The sequence below is a fragment of the Megalops cyprinoides genome, chromosome 7 (genome assembly GCF_013368585.1).
Source record: "Megalops cyprinoides isolate fMegCyp1 chromosome 7, fMegCyp1.pri, whole genome shotgun sequence".
NCBI classification, from domain to species: domain Eukaryota; kingdom Metazoa; phylum Chordata; class Actinopteri; order Elopiformes; family Megalopidae; genus Megalops; species Megalops cyprinoides.
In genome coordinates this window covers 13,028,897-13,044,204 of record NC_050589.1, presented here as the reverse complement: position 1 = coordinate 13,044,204, position 15,308 = coordinate 13,028,897, and the positions used below count along the sequence as shown (strand labels likewise).

At 46.3% G+C, this 15,308-nt stretch overlaps 1 protein-coding gene across 1 annotated transcript in view; it reads right to left on the bottom strand.

Annotated features, from left to right (window-relative positions):
- The window catches only part of LOC118781218 (cryptochrome-1-like), a 27,014-nt gene extending 13,500 nt beyond the window's left edge, over positions 1-13,514 (bottom strand). Inside the window, exons 1-2 of the mRNA XM_036534154.1 lie at positions 13,064-13,514; positions 11,336-11,498 (exon numbers count right to left, since the gene is read on the bottom strand). Coding sequence (XP_036390047.1) covers positions 11,336-11,493 — 158 coding nt within the window. The 5' untranslated portion in view covers positions 11,494-11,498; positions 13,064-13,514. The remainder of the gene's footprint in view (positions 1-11,335; positions 11,499-13,063) is intronic.
- Positions 13,515-15,308: the final 1,794 nt, after the last annotated feature.

The following is a 15,308-nucleotide window of genomic DNA, read 5'->3' as shown; positions in this document are numbered from 1 at the left end:
TGGTTCTCTCATTTGAAGTAATAACAGTGGTTCTGTTGGTTTAACAGGAGGTTCGGTTTTGTTTCTGGTTAAAATAACTCTGGGAGACTGTGCCCATGTGGACGGGGGCAGGTCCTATGACACACAGAGCACCGGATATGATGTGGCCTCTCTCTGCTCAGCACTACATGAAACAGTGGGTGTGCTCTTTGTTGAAGGCTTTTGTACGTATGCATGCACATACTGTATGTGCGTGTTCTGTGTAGAGAGAGAACACAATGCATCAGCATACCCTTTATAAAGCCGAATTACACAACACAAATGAAAACACAGATGACCTACAATATGCTCCCTTCTATAAAGCAACTGTAGAACTAATTAAACCAATTCCAGGTGACCTTACTGAGGTTATATCACCTCCTGTGTAACTGTGTCATGTTCTGCATAATCACCTCTATCCGGAGCGGGGCTGTTACAGTCTGCATCCATCCTACCCAGTGAAAGATGACAGACACACCTTTCGGGTGGACAGGAGCGCTGCAGGCAGGTGTCAGCTCGACCCAAGAGTCTTTTATGTGATGGAGCTGAAGGCTACTCCTGATACACACACCTCTCCCTAGGCTTCAGTCGTTTTCCTGTGATAGTTGACTGTTTCCAGTAACACAGCCGACCTTTTCTGAACAAACACACTGAAATGAGGACGAGGGCTAAGCTGCTGTATTTGGAAACCACACGGTGTTATGCATCGGTCCGTTCATGGGAGTGCATCTAACAGAGGAGAGTTACAGTGAATGAGACAACTGTGCCACCAGACACTGATCCAAGACCAGATAACCCCACTGTAATCCGAACCTCTGCCATACTGAGACAAAATTTGCAACTTATCCAGGGTCAGCCACCTGGGAGATGGGTTTTCAGAAACCCAGTGGGCAAAAGCACATATTCACTAGTCATTTTGAGTGTTATGCTTTACACTAAAATTTTACACGATTTTAACAGATTTCAAGTGGAATAATTAGCTAGCCTGCTCAGCTATTCCACACCCTGAAGAATGTTTTGCTACTCCATTTTGTTGTTACATTTTGAGCATAAGGCTAACCAGATCTGGGGCCAGGAGGAAGCAGCCCTGTAAGAGTTCCTCACGGCTCCTTCAACAGTTAACTACAGTTACAATGTTTAACCACTAGAGGGCAAAAAAGGCCACCAAACTAGCTGAAGACCTTAAACAGCATCCATCCAATCTGTTAGTGGAAAACATATGGCACGGTCAGAGGCAGTGGTACACAACTGACGGGGACAAAACTGAATGGATTTTGGAACAAGACTAAGCAATAATTACCAGCTTAAAATGCCCAGAGTTGAGATCAGCAAAAAATACCCCCAACTCTCACCTCACCACCTGCCCTACACATAAGCCTGTTGGAAACCCCACATTACCCTGCTGCTGTAGGAGGTCAGGTACAGAGATGTTCTGTACCTGTACCTCCCCAGCCTTAAAAACTACCTCCACATGGCTTCACCTAAGCATCTTAAAGCTGTGCGGTGGCTGGGTTATGGAGACTGGCTGCTGTATTTACCCGTCTTACTGAAGCGACTGGCTGCCACATTTAACCTGCTTACTTTAGACTCTCGGTGCTTCTCCTCTAAAGCTGGACAGCTGTGTCTGATCTTTCATTCATAGCCTCCGGGTCCATTCATGTCCCATCTGGGCCGGATAAGATGGCTATTTCTGAGGGCTGAGAGGCTGCCCGTCTGTCGCGTGGCAGCAGGGTGATCTGGGACGCGCAGGCCGTCTGTTGCAGAGGGCTGTTCCGTCAGCTTGGTCAGTGGAAATGAATGGGAGCAGCCGTGTGGCTTAGCAGCTTGGAACCCGAGGGTTGCCAGTTTGATTCCCAGGTGGGGACCGGCTGTCACACCATGTTGTTTATAATCTAGATTGCTTCAGGTGAATGTCCAGCTCCAGAAATAGATGTCAAATGTGAAAATGGTAAACCATATAATTCACTCTGGATGAGGGTGATGTGTGATGCCATTTAAAATGATGGGCCACTGTGATTTGAAGCCTTGTTATCAGCATAACTTGGACCTGCTACACCATGGTGTCGCAACCACACTGGCTGTTCCTAATGCATGCTTCTACCATATGAAAGTAAGCCATTATTACACCTTTCCTTCTTTGAAGAAGGTGGTGTCAGCTTGTGCTTTGCTTTGCTGATTGGCATAAATGTGGAACTGCAAGCTGCTTGGTACACTCAAAATAACCTTTCCCAGGGGTCATTTCTGAAAATTCATTGACAATTTCTAGAAAGACAAACATTTATTTCAGGTTCCACATGGATACATGTGGTTTACGTGTGATTAATGACAGCTAGGTGAACTTTAACTCACTGTGGCTGGTGTAGCCTACATGAGAGAAACAGCAGATCGTGGGGAAACACAGGTGAGATTAAAGCGGACAGACAAGATGATCAGCGGCAATGTGACTGTAGCGGAGTCTGCCTTGCCCTACAGAGGGTCACAGCCCCGCCAGCCTTTCTGTAACCCACATTGGTGTAGTCTGTCTGCACAGAATCAGACAGAGTCCTCTCTCCGTCCCGCCAAAGCCCTGATTACCAGCAGACTACAAAGCCCTCCCTGCTCCCAATCCTACCACAATGTCACCAAACATGCTAACGCTAACAACTACTAAACCCGACTGCATGCACACGTGCGTGCGTGCACACACACACACACACACACAGTAACCCTAACAAGACACGCACCAAGCTCAACTGTGCACACGGACACACACACAAACACGCACACAGTAACACTAACTACACACACACCAAGCCCAACTGCATACACGTACACACACACACACAAATTACACATACACAGTAATGTTACCTATACATACACAAAGCTTGACCACAAAAAAACACTAACAACATGCACCCTCATACACACACTACGCCAAAGCATACACACACTCTCACACACACCAACACTGACTGTATACACAGAATCAGTCACACACACACACTCCTACTGGATGTTTGCAAATGCAGTGACACTTATTCACCCACTACTGTGATATGCAATATCAACACCCACTACTGTACTCCAAACAAGACTAAGGGATGGAGTTGAACAGAAAGCAAGAAATCCTGAAGGGCCGTAAACAGAGGACCTCCCAGGTGTATGACCCAGTCCCTTGAAGCTCTAACAGTGGCTTAAGGGAGAAACCAGCCTGTTTTTCACTGGATTTACAATGTTGCCAATTCCCTGTGTGATAACAGCTGGCCAGTCTTTTATGAATGGCCCCCACTGGCCAGCACACATCAGAGCTGCTGGAGGGGGGCTGCTTAGAGCCAGACTGGGGCACATGCAAGCCTGTCAGCTAACCACTCCTCAGGGTTCAGCGTTTCGATCCCCCACCCAGAATCGATCCCCCACCCCTCAGAATCGGCTCTACAGCTGGGAGAACTTTTTGGGCTGGTCACACCGCGATTAGAGCAGCCGTAAACTAAATATCACTGCGCGTGACACCTCACTTTCCCCTGGCCCACAGACCACATCCTTTAGTAAAGGAAGGCGGGGTGGTAGACGCCCCAGTGACGCGCACAACGCGTGCTCAGGCAGCCACTCCGCCACGTCACTGCGTGCCAAAGCCGAGGCACTGCCACTGAATCATCCTGCACAAACAACCAAAGGCTGTGCCCCACCAGGGACAAACCTGCAGCTTCCTGCTATTGAGACCCTGCTGTTGAGTGCGGCAAGTACAGCTTGTTACTCCAACACTCTCGTCCCCATGTCTCTCACTATAAAAGAAACACATTGTGTCCTCACACGGGTATACTGAATAAGAGCGGGGGGGGGGGGGGGTTAGCAAAACACAAAGGACATCACCGGATCTTACCGAGTGTAAATAACTGCGGGGGATTGGGAGAGGCCAATTAGCAAAGCCGCGCGTGGCCCGCTGCTGGCTGAGCGGCACAGAACGGCGGGGCGGGGGTCAGGCCCGGTGCATTCCAGCCCTGCCCAGACAGGCGCTCACGTTCCCAGGCCCCTCGCCAAGTCATACATCAGACCTTATATAAGTGTCCTGCCCTAGATCCGCCGGCGCATGAGCAGCGCGCGGCGCAGCGCTAAATTAGCCCAGTGACCTCATTTCAGCTCCGCTAGCCAGCGCCGCTGCGAGGAAACACAAGCTGCCCGCCGAATCAAAACAAGACGTTTTTCAAGAAACTGTCCATTATGCCTTAAACCCCCAGCAAAGCGGTCTGCACCGCCTTTACGTTCAGAAATACCCTGGGGTCAGCGCGTTATTGTACGGCTAGACAAACGGCAGCTGGAGGAGGAGCAGGGAAAACCAAAGCAGCGCTGGGTCCGGGAGTTTCTCCCTGGTATTGGCCTGGGGAGGCTGCTACTCAGCAACAACAACCTCATTGCCTTGAATTCACGCACATTCTATTTCAGGCTGGAGGCCTGGCTGGGATCACCACTGGTTACTCACAGAGGAAAAACAACACTAATACACTGGGAGTCTGCTTCTCTGGGCCATATGCTGACACCTCACCACTACCTGTTGAACAAAACCCACCAACTTCCTGAAACATGACTGTCAGTCCATAAACACTATACGTTTTGAAGTGAAAACCACCCATGAATGAACAATGCAACTGTGGTCCATGTTTAAATTACATTACAATCATTTAGCCGATGTTCTTATCCAGAGCGACTTCCAGCACAACAAAACTTTCTTCTTTCAAAATAAAGCCATCAATGCAGGATGCACTGAGGATGCATAACTGAACACCAAGAATAATTTTCAAGACACCACTGTCTCTCCATTTACAAATAAACAAAGCTCACAGGCCTCCTACCCATGCATTGCATTGTGGGATTGGGATTCATGCAATAGCCAATACTAATGAGGACAATGCAGCATAACATGAGAATGATGAGATTTTCAGCACGGCAGCTGGGGGTACAGATCTCCCTCACACCCAGTTCCTGTCTGTAGTTTCCACTTCCACAAGAGCTTCTTGACCTGAGCTGAGAGGACAAACTGCATTCTGCATTTACAGAGCACTTCACAGATCAGAGGGGTCTGACACCCCCCCCCCCCCCCCCCCCCCCCCACACACACACACCTGCAGAGCACTTCTGGGAGTCGAACCATCCAAGGAAAATTGTAAAAACTTGAGAAAGAAACAGGAGAGACAAATGAAGGCAGAAGCCCTGATATGAAGATGAATAAACTGCTTATCTGTGATCAATTGAAAAAGCTCTCTGGCTATAGCCCATCACTGCAAATAATGCGCTATGTGGAGGGATTTGTTTAGGGGTTTCGGAGTACTGTGTGGGCCGTGTAGAGAGGTTTGATTCTGGGTTCGGGGTTTGATGGTGTTTGATGTGGGCTGTGTGGAAGGGTTTAGTTCAGGACTGGAGTATGATGCGCAACGTTTGGAGGGATTTGTTGTGGGGTTCCGGGATTGGATTTGGCTGTGTGGAGGGGTTTGGCTCAGGATTTGGAGTGGGCTGTGTGGAAGGGTTTAATCTGGGGTTCAATGTGGGCTGTGTGGAGGGGTTCGGTTTGGGGTTTGGGAGTTCGATGTGGGTTATGTGGAGGGGTTTGGTTCAGGATTTGGAGTGGGCTGTGTGGAAGGGTTTAATCTGGGGTTCAATGTGGGCTGTGTGGAGGGGTTCGGTTTGGGGTTTGGGAGTTCGATGTGGGCTATGTGGAGGGGTTTGGTTCAGGATTTGGGTATGATGCAGAACGTGTGGAGGGGTTTGGTTTGGGGTTCGGGGTTCGATGCAGGGTATGTGGACGGGTTTGGTTCGTGGTTCAGGGTTCAATGTGAGCCCTTTCTCCAACTGAGCGGACACTTCCTGGATCCACACAGTTGCTCACGCAACAGCTAGGCCGCACGGACAAGCCTTCTGAAAAGTAGGTCATCGCCATGACAACCAGTGACTCACGGAAATCTGATATGGTGGCATACTAACCTACATTCGCTCCATGGTGCCGTTTTCTGACTTTTTTGTGGTTGACTCAATTTTTCATTTATATATTTATTTTCTGATATATGAATAGGTTCTCTGTAAGACAGATGTAGTAAGATGTAGTATAAAAATATAAGGAGACAACGGAAGCAGGAAACCAGACAGAAAAAAGGGAGGGAATCACCACCTGTTATGAGTTATGAAAACAAGCACCATACTGAGGCTAGGAAGTCAAGACTAGGAATCCCAAACTAGCTTAAAAACTGTAAAATATAAATTCCACATTACTTCAGTAACTGATTTCATATGGAGCAACGCGAATTCCCAGTGGATTCAAACCAGTGGATAAAAACAACACAGCATTCCCTCATCTGTCCAGCATTAGTGTGGCTTGCAAATCTGAAACTCTGCGTCATTACAGGTGGGCCAAAGTTTTATTCACAAAATATCATGATGCGATTTGCTTTGTGCAGTAGATCTGTGGGCACCTGGTATGTTTAAAGCTGGTGTTTAGCTACGCGGAGAGAAGCCCAGGAACACTGAGGACTGCAGCCACCTTATAAAGAATCGAGATGCCTCTGGTGACCCCTGTGCCAAACGGTCACTCCAATCACAGTCTGCTTGACACATTCCAGAACATGAGCTACTCACGTGAACATCATTCAGGTGAGAGCCATGTCCTCCTCTGCATGTGTCTCTGGCTGCATGGCCACACATGATATCACCTCAAGAACCAGTGGCTCCAAGAAAGGACTTAAAAGCCTCAACATGTTCGCAGCCAGCCAAGTTACACCAAAGGAGTTAAAGGCACATTTCACACCTATCTTTATCAGCTCCACACAAAAACAAAACCACATGTATGGCTGCAGACCAGAACCCTACAAGCAGCTAAGCTGCCAACCCCAACTCAAGGAGGAACCCCTATACCAGACATTGGAGAATCTCATATACCTGAAGCCCTGACACCTGATCCTGGAGTTTCAATGCCAAAGCCAGGCTACAGGCTACAGAACTAACCTTTGATGTTACGTCCTGCTGGACCTAGCGCTCTGGACCCAACTGGACCTAGCACTCTGGACTCAACATAAGCCATTGGACCCACAGACCCTGCCTGCACAGCACTCCGATGCATCACACAATGACTCGTACACAGAGACGATGAGCTGGTGATTCAGTGGACCGCAGCCTCAGCCCATGTGTGTGATTGTTCCTCAGTCAGCCGAAGTGCACTGTCCTACTTTCCCAGCCAACGGGCTACCTGAGTCAAATCAGGTCAGCCCACCTGGTGCGTGAGCCGATCGACAGGGGTCACCACCAGCACTTCCAGGGACTCAGGTGCCATCTAGACCCCATGGCTCCCCTGATCAGGATATTATGGGCCTGTGGCAGTTATTATTAACACAATTCAGAAGGTGAGAGTGGGAACATGCTGGGAATGAAACACTGAGAAGCTCAGAGGACGGCAGGAACACACGCGCCGATAACCACGCAGGGCTTTCCAAAATGGCCTCCCTGCAGGGGCCTGGCAGGAGGCAATTTACCACTTAAAAAAACCCTGTTTTCAGGTGTCCTCAATGCTAACGTACCTTTATATAACCCTGTCACAGCAGGGGTCTCTGCACGTCTGTGCTCAGATAATGGTCCCAGCGCTCAGACAAAGCAGTGTAAACACCAGCATTCACCAGCACCTGGCTGAGTTTCATACTGCGCTGAGAGCACAGAGCCAGCTGCCGTTCACTTTTCCTCTGAGATCGGTGCAGGTATGAGGAGTGCGCTGTCCTTATCATGAGATAAAACCTAATCCAATTTTACTCCTAATCTCAGCCTAATCATTCCTACAATGCTCTTATACAGCAAAGTGGCCAAAGACTGTGAGCCAGTGTGCAGAGCCTGTGAGGATTACAGCACGAGGGTGAGAGGCTCAGGCCCACCGACTGACACACCAGCTCTGAATGCTTCTGAGAGTAAACCCTTCACACAGTCCAGCCCTGTGTGAGGTCACCATGTCCAGATGACCCTCAGTGTAATGTACAGAGCAAAGGATTCCTGAAGGACCACAGAGGTTCTTGACATTAGTGCATCAGGGCATAGGATGGGGTGAGAACTGTTCATTTCATAAGCAGAGTTGTTATGATGGAGAAGAGGATGTCCATATCAGACAAGGACACAACACTTCCCTCTAATGGCAGGGAAAAAACTGTATCACCAACCCCTCTTGTTCACCTCTCAAATTCTTTATTAGGCATCCTAATAAAGAAGTTCCAGAACAGGAAAAGGAGAATCTTTCAACATACAGGGCAACATCTGGAAGACAGCATGAGTGCACACACGTGCACACACACACACACACACACACACACACATAGACATACAAACAAAGACACACACACACACACACACACACATTCTCACCTCCTTCAGGTGGGCAACAGTGTGCTCAGCCCCAGATGCAATTATTACGTCACAATTGCCATGGCGACGAGATTAGTCACCACTTGCAAGCTTCATTCGTCTAAGCACAAAAGCATAACAGCTTACACTCAAATGTCTAACACAACTTTGACTCAAAATCATACCAGCTTTGACTCAAAAGCATAACAGCTTTGACTGAAAACCATTACAGCTTTGATTCAAAAGCCTAACTTAGCTTTGACTCAAAACGCACAACAGCTTTGATTCAAAAGCCTAACTTAGCTTTGACTCAAGCGCATAACAGCTTTAACTCAAAAGCATTACGCACAAATCTACTGTACAATACCAACAACTCTATTGTCCAACAGAAACAGTCTGTCAACAAATGAAGGCCATCGTTCCTGCCCATGGGCCCCACCAGAGAACAGGAATACAGTGAAATGCGATCTAGTCGAATGTGACGTAAATGTAGCTTTGGGACACTGGTGACACTTCTTCATATTCAGCTTGCTGAGCATCTCTCACAGAGAGCACCTGCCCTTTCATTCAGTCATGTCCTGAGAGGACAATCCCAGGCGCAGACCAGTTCATATCTTACACATTCCACAGGAAACAGATGGAGCCCATGGGAACAGCTGGCTGCGGGGCTCCATTCACAACCTGAATGCCATGTGCTCAGAGTCGGCTTGTCCTTAAATACAAGCGGTCATCAGTTAGTACGGCCTGACCTCGATCTGCAGGCACCTGCACTCGGGAAGAGGATTGCTCTAAAAAGATCACCTGATGGGTTTACGGTCACGAATAGCAAGGATTCTGGCACAGGTGTGGCAAATGGAAGCACAGTCTGCTTTCTCCTCGATGCCATTAAGCCTAAACGATCAGAGGGCGACGGACCCGGCCACGCCCAGGGGATCCGGCTAAGAGGTGCACATTCTCACACCCTCCTGAGAACACACTCATTCAGTGTTTGCAAAATGGCCTCAGACCATTATAACATTATACCATCAACTGAACAGGGGGCCTACTTGAAACCACCCTTTCAAAGCAGGAATAATGCTCTGAAAAAATCTCACTGTTGGGGCGTACAGACTCAGCAGAAAGAGGGCTATAGAGCGCTCCTGAGAGAGACGGGTACAGGGAACCCCAAAAAGAGAAGGCTACAGGGTGCTTCTGAGAGAGAGGGGTACAGGGCACCCCAAAAAGAGAAGGCTACAGGGTGCTTCTGAGAGAGAGGGGTACATGGCTTCACCATCTTGTCACCTCACCAGAAACATAAACCCTTTTCAGGAGAGCAGGGAAGCAGGGTTTTACCACAAAGAGTAACAATAATAAAAACATTTATTTTTTTATAAACATCCAATGATGGCTGTGCCCTGCAGTGCTCCTATTCAACTCCCTGTTCTACGCAGTACAGACACCAGGCCAAGCCTCTGCCTGGCTGCCACACAGACATCCACAAAGCTTCCTACTATTTCTTTTGTCTCTTTACCCTCCAGGATCCAAAAAGCCTCCACTACTCTATTCTGTCACATTCAGTTGATCAAGGCATTGCCAGTACCTTCATTTCATACTGTATGTGGTTAAGAACATGCGTGTTTTAATAAACTGGCAGGTTTCCAGTTTTCCACTATCGTAACAAAAGGCCTCCTTTCCTTCACACTTTAACCTGCTCATCTGGCTGCTGAGTGTGTGAGTTCTGCACCTGTCAGCCTCTTCAGGCCAGTCTGTGAAGAACCCTCCACCTCTGGCTCCCACATTAAAAATCACACTGAGTAACAATAAAATAAGAAGAGGAACACTCTCTACTCGGGCCTTTGAGAAAGTCCTGGCTTGTGATGTGACATTTACACCTGCCACTACCAAGCCCAGCCCACACCAGAATTAATCATCACTTCGCCGATGGATGTGACTCTGGTCTGAACACCCTCGTTTATTCAGTGTTGTTAGGGAAACATAATCACAGATAGATCCCACCACCAACAACAGCAGCCCAATCTGGGCACCTAGCAACCCAAACTCCATCAAAGATGTCTCAAAGCACTGTGGCATTTATGTGGTCCTTCAGCCTGAAGCAGCAATTGAACAGGAACAGCATTTCCTCCAGTACAATTGCAGAGGGCAGCTCTAATAAGCTGCAGGTCATGGCGAATTTCACTCCAGAACAGGGTGAGGATTTATGGGGAACTGGCCGTGTCACCATTTTACCCACTTCTGTGTCTGAAATATGCAGCAGTAAAGGGCTGACATAAATGCCCTGGAAATGGCAGAAACCAGGCCCTGTTACGGCAATACTGATACCCCGCACCCCACATCACTGTTATCAATAGCAAATATTTCCCATTCAGAAAATTAACGATTACTTAAATGTCATATAGTTTATTTATTAGCAAAATCCCTGGTTTGTTACAAGCCACAGCCATTGGCTGCGGTGGACCACTCCCTGACAGGGGCCACGCTCCAGGTTTGGCCTTTGACAACAATGTGTACAGCAAATGCATCCTTACTATTGACCTGGAAACTAACTTTAGACTGCTGTTCCATTAAAGGTGCAGAACAGGGTGAGGGAGATGCTGATGAACATGAGTTATACTGTAATGGTGTCACAACTAGACTTTTATAAAATTTAATAAATACATCTTTCTGTCCTTAAATAAACTTTCTGCTACTAAAACACCCCGTGCACTTAAAACCAGGATTACATTGCAAATATATTAGCTGCTGTAAAAAAAAACTGTTATCTTAATTCAGACTCAAGACAAGGAGGACAGGGGGTCCATAAAGCCCTCTCTCATATTAAACTGAGCTCAGGATTATTAACCTCCTCCAGACAGCACAGACCAGACAATGTCCAGTTGTGCGCATTGCAGTTTTGCTTGTTTATCTTTCCCATGAATAATATATAACTCCAGGGTTTGTTCATACAGCCTGGCAGGTAACCTCGAGCAGAACTCACCTCCACCGGTTCACCCCTAGGTTGGAGGAGCCGGCGAACCAGGGGTCTAGGAAGTACACGCAGCGCACTGTGGCCGCCCCCCGCACTGCCTCACGAAGCGCCGGGTTGTCATGGAGTCGCAGCCCCTTCCGGAACCAGTGGATGGAATTTGGGGCCATGGGGACTATTGGAAATGAAACAATACGAAACAAAAAGTTTCAAAGGCGTCACGTGCCACGGCCGATGCCACTTTCGTGATTTATGCCACTGTATTTGTCACCACAATCTGAATTACCATAAATTCTTATTCAAATTACTCCCAAAACGAGTTAGCTGCTTACTGGGAATATACAAGCTTTGCAGTGCACACTTTAATATTGCTGGTGCCATTTTTACAACAATTTATTTCATAAGTGTAATCGGATGCACTTTAACTTTTGGCAGCTTTAATGTTTGTGTCCTGTGTAAGAAAAAAAATCGTACCACCCCTTACGTTAATGAACTTGGTATCGGTAGGGTATTCCTAATACAAAAAGACAAGTACTGAAATAAGTTATGTTTTTAGAGAATAAATCACAGGAGACTACGCCGATATTCTACCACATCCACCACGCAAATGGAGCCGTTAAATGGAAGACCACGCCACCTAATGAAAACCACTCGCAATAGCACATAGTTAGAGTCAGACTTTACCCGTAACTTTTGAATGTTTGTCGATTAAGGTCGTTTTTACATTTGGCTGTAGGACAGCTGGAGATTCGTTCAATAAAGCCACAATTATACAATACAAGAATTGTGCATTTAATCTATTTGCACAGCATTTTAGAAGGGAAAGTTGGACATTTGTTCATTTAAGTTGCATTTATTTTTTTATATTTCTAGTGACCATCTTTCAAACTTCACAGGGCTAAGATTAATGTACTTCCAACCACTACCAACAAATCAGCTGTGCACCAATAGTATAAATATAAACCTTTGGGAAACCTTACTCGCCAAAAAAAGTTTTAGGGTTTACTACAGCTCAAGCACAACCTGTATGTCGCAGCCATTACACCTGAGTGAAATTTTATGTCACGTCCACATCTGAATAATTATTTTGCGAAACTTAGCCAAGTCGTCACTGTCGTTGAATTTCAGTTAGGAATATGTTATGCTGTAGCCGTTATCTTTCTAAGGGGAGACCAATAATGTGTGTATCTAACTTGTATAAACTGGCTACGCATTTTAACGGCACTGTGGAAGTTTTGAACCATGCGCTGATGCCTTATAATAGGCACTTATGTACCCTTGCTTCTTAAGTCAACCGAGATCAGAGAGTCTGCCAAATGACTAACTGTACATACATTACTTTTGATGTCCCTACAAAATCTTCCGATTTAGCATGTGTACGTGCTGGCTGCGTAGTTGTAGGAAGTGTCTGAAGCACTCCATTCATCCTGCATGGCATGGAAAATAGGTCATGTAAAAGAATGTGAAACACAGTATTTGGCTGTGATAACTGCACACAAATGACCGGACAGTCACTGGCATGAAGTCCACACGATCAACAACAATGGTCTAATTAATTAATAACGTATGCGAAACAAGCAGCTCGTCAGCTAATGCTAAAGTTTACAAAGCAAAACAACATTCGTACCCAAAAGGGGGTCACCGGTGTGATGGTTATGTAACCTGCAACTAGTGCAATTGTTTTTCACACCTTATTTAATGGATAAAAACGCAAAACACGATAAAATGTTTAGATCTTACCTTTTGAGAGTTCACCGTTGGTGGTGCTTATGTCATTCCGTCGGAAAGTATCATTTTTCCCCCAATTTTAACTATGTGAGGGAAGACTGCTCCCTGACTATTTCCCTCTCAACCTTTATCTCTCACCGGTTTCATAAGACTTTTCGCTACTGCGCCTGCTCCGCTCCTTGTCACCCACTTTAGGCTCTCTGGCATGAATAGCACCGTGCCTGCGAATAGACGCTTCTGATTTGTCGGTCTCGGTCACATGGGCAGCGCAAAGTCACGTTTATGCGGCATGGAGGCACCGAGCCTTTTCGTCGCTTTCGGTTTAGCTTTGAACTGCCGGATAATGAAAACACATTGCGGCAGCTGTTTTTCGGTTTTTATAGGCGATGGCTACTGGGTGGTAGAACCGTTTGTTGACGTTATGACTTACAGAGCATACGGCGAAACGCCGCCTATCGAAGATGTCACTGGTTGCCCACGCAACATCCCGAATAAGCGCAGCGCTGGCATTTGAACGCAGTGTTTCCGCGGCGCGTCAGTCGATGTTCATGTGGAGATCAGTGGGCACGACACCAAACCTCTCCTTGGTAACTGCACAATGAGTTCACATACATCACCACATTGGAAGAAATACCCATATGTGGTTGTGTATGAATGACTGCGGAAATCAGTGTTATTTCTGTCAATGCTATCTTCTGTCTAATTAAATTAGAAGCTAATTTCAGTATCCAGGATACATTTTATCAAACCTGTAAACGAAGCCCTCATCTGCACCAAACATGAATGAGTCGCGAAAATGCGCACCGGTTTCAAAAACTAGAGAAATAGTAACAAAATTCGAAATATTGTATACAAATAGATAATACCTTTATTTCATTAGATGTTTTCACATTATTTCAAGATTACATTTTTGAAGGAGACTCTTATTATTTGATTTTATTTTGTTAAATTTTTTAAGAACAAAACCAGAACTGCTTCCCTGGCATTGAAACCTAACTTTGGTTTGATTTTTTTTTTTTTTTGATTTATAAGGCACCTCATGGGTCAGGTGTACACCACGTGTTTTCACTTCAGTCTCCAGCAGTGTGAGCAAAAATAAAGTCTTTGTAGTTCTCTACTTCAGTAATCGATAAATAAGTGAATCGATAAATGTTCATCTTCAAAAGATAAAGGTTTGTAGTCTTTTTTTTTCATATTTTGAGCACCTCGCTTATTTCCCCTCTCACTGCAGAAATTCAGATGTGACATCCTTTTTATGACACAGATACCCTGAAACTCACAAAAGATCCCTGACAGTGGCCGGTGTGAGATATGAGCAGGCTCGCTCCTCCACCCTGCTGAGAGAGATGGAGAGGAGGTAACCTCACTGCTTTGCTCAGGGGAGCACTAGTGTCAGTGCAGATGCGTGTCTTGCAGAGAGAAAACACTCAAGGAGAGGGGCACAGCCAGGTGGGACGTGAGGGAGGAGCCCTGCTGATTTAAAAATGTTAAATCCAAATTTTGTGTTCATGTATGTAAATAAGGATCATCTGGTTTCCACCTTTTCACTATTAACAATATTGTCTCTGTGATGGATGTGTTTGCAAGGCCAGCAATTGGATATTGAACCACACCTGATTAATAGTTTAATTTTAAAGACTGGGTGTGGCTGCCACAGGAGAGTGGGATTGAGCTGTTGGTTTGTTTTATTTTTAAAAAATAAATTCTTTACATAAATCTCCTTTCTGATGTTTTGTGTGCTGTGCATCCCCCATCACCATCACATAAGGTCAGCATTTTTAGTAGTTACCTGGCAGCCACCTGGTTCTCTGGCAGGGCACTGCAAGAGAGGTGGAGACAGAGGTGACATATCTGAGCCGCCACTTAATCACAACAGCCCTCTGCCCTTCCCTGTCCATGTCTGGCAATTAGTAACATGCTCAAAGAGCAAACTCTCTCTTCTTTGATTAAAAAGGCCTTTTCTTAATAACCATATCCTCAACATGGTACATCATAGGAGGCATTTGAAACTCACGTGTGCTTTGAAGCTTGGTTAAGGTCAGGGATCACACTCAGAGTAACTGGCCTAGCCACAGCGATATTTGCTCGGTCACTGTATAGCTGGTTCTTTTTAAGTTATCAGGACTCAACAGAATACATGATTACTTAATTGAAGCCTGTTCATAATTTTGCACATTCTTTTTAGGAGGCACCTTTTTAAAAAAATATGGCAACCTCTCATTACAGTGGCTTCGGAAAGTATTCAGCCCCCTTCACC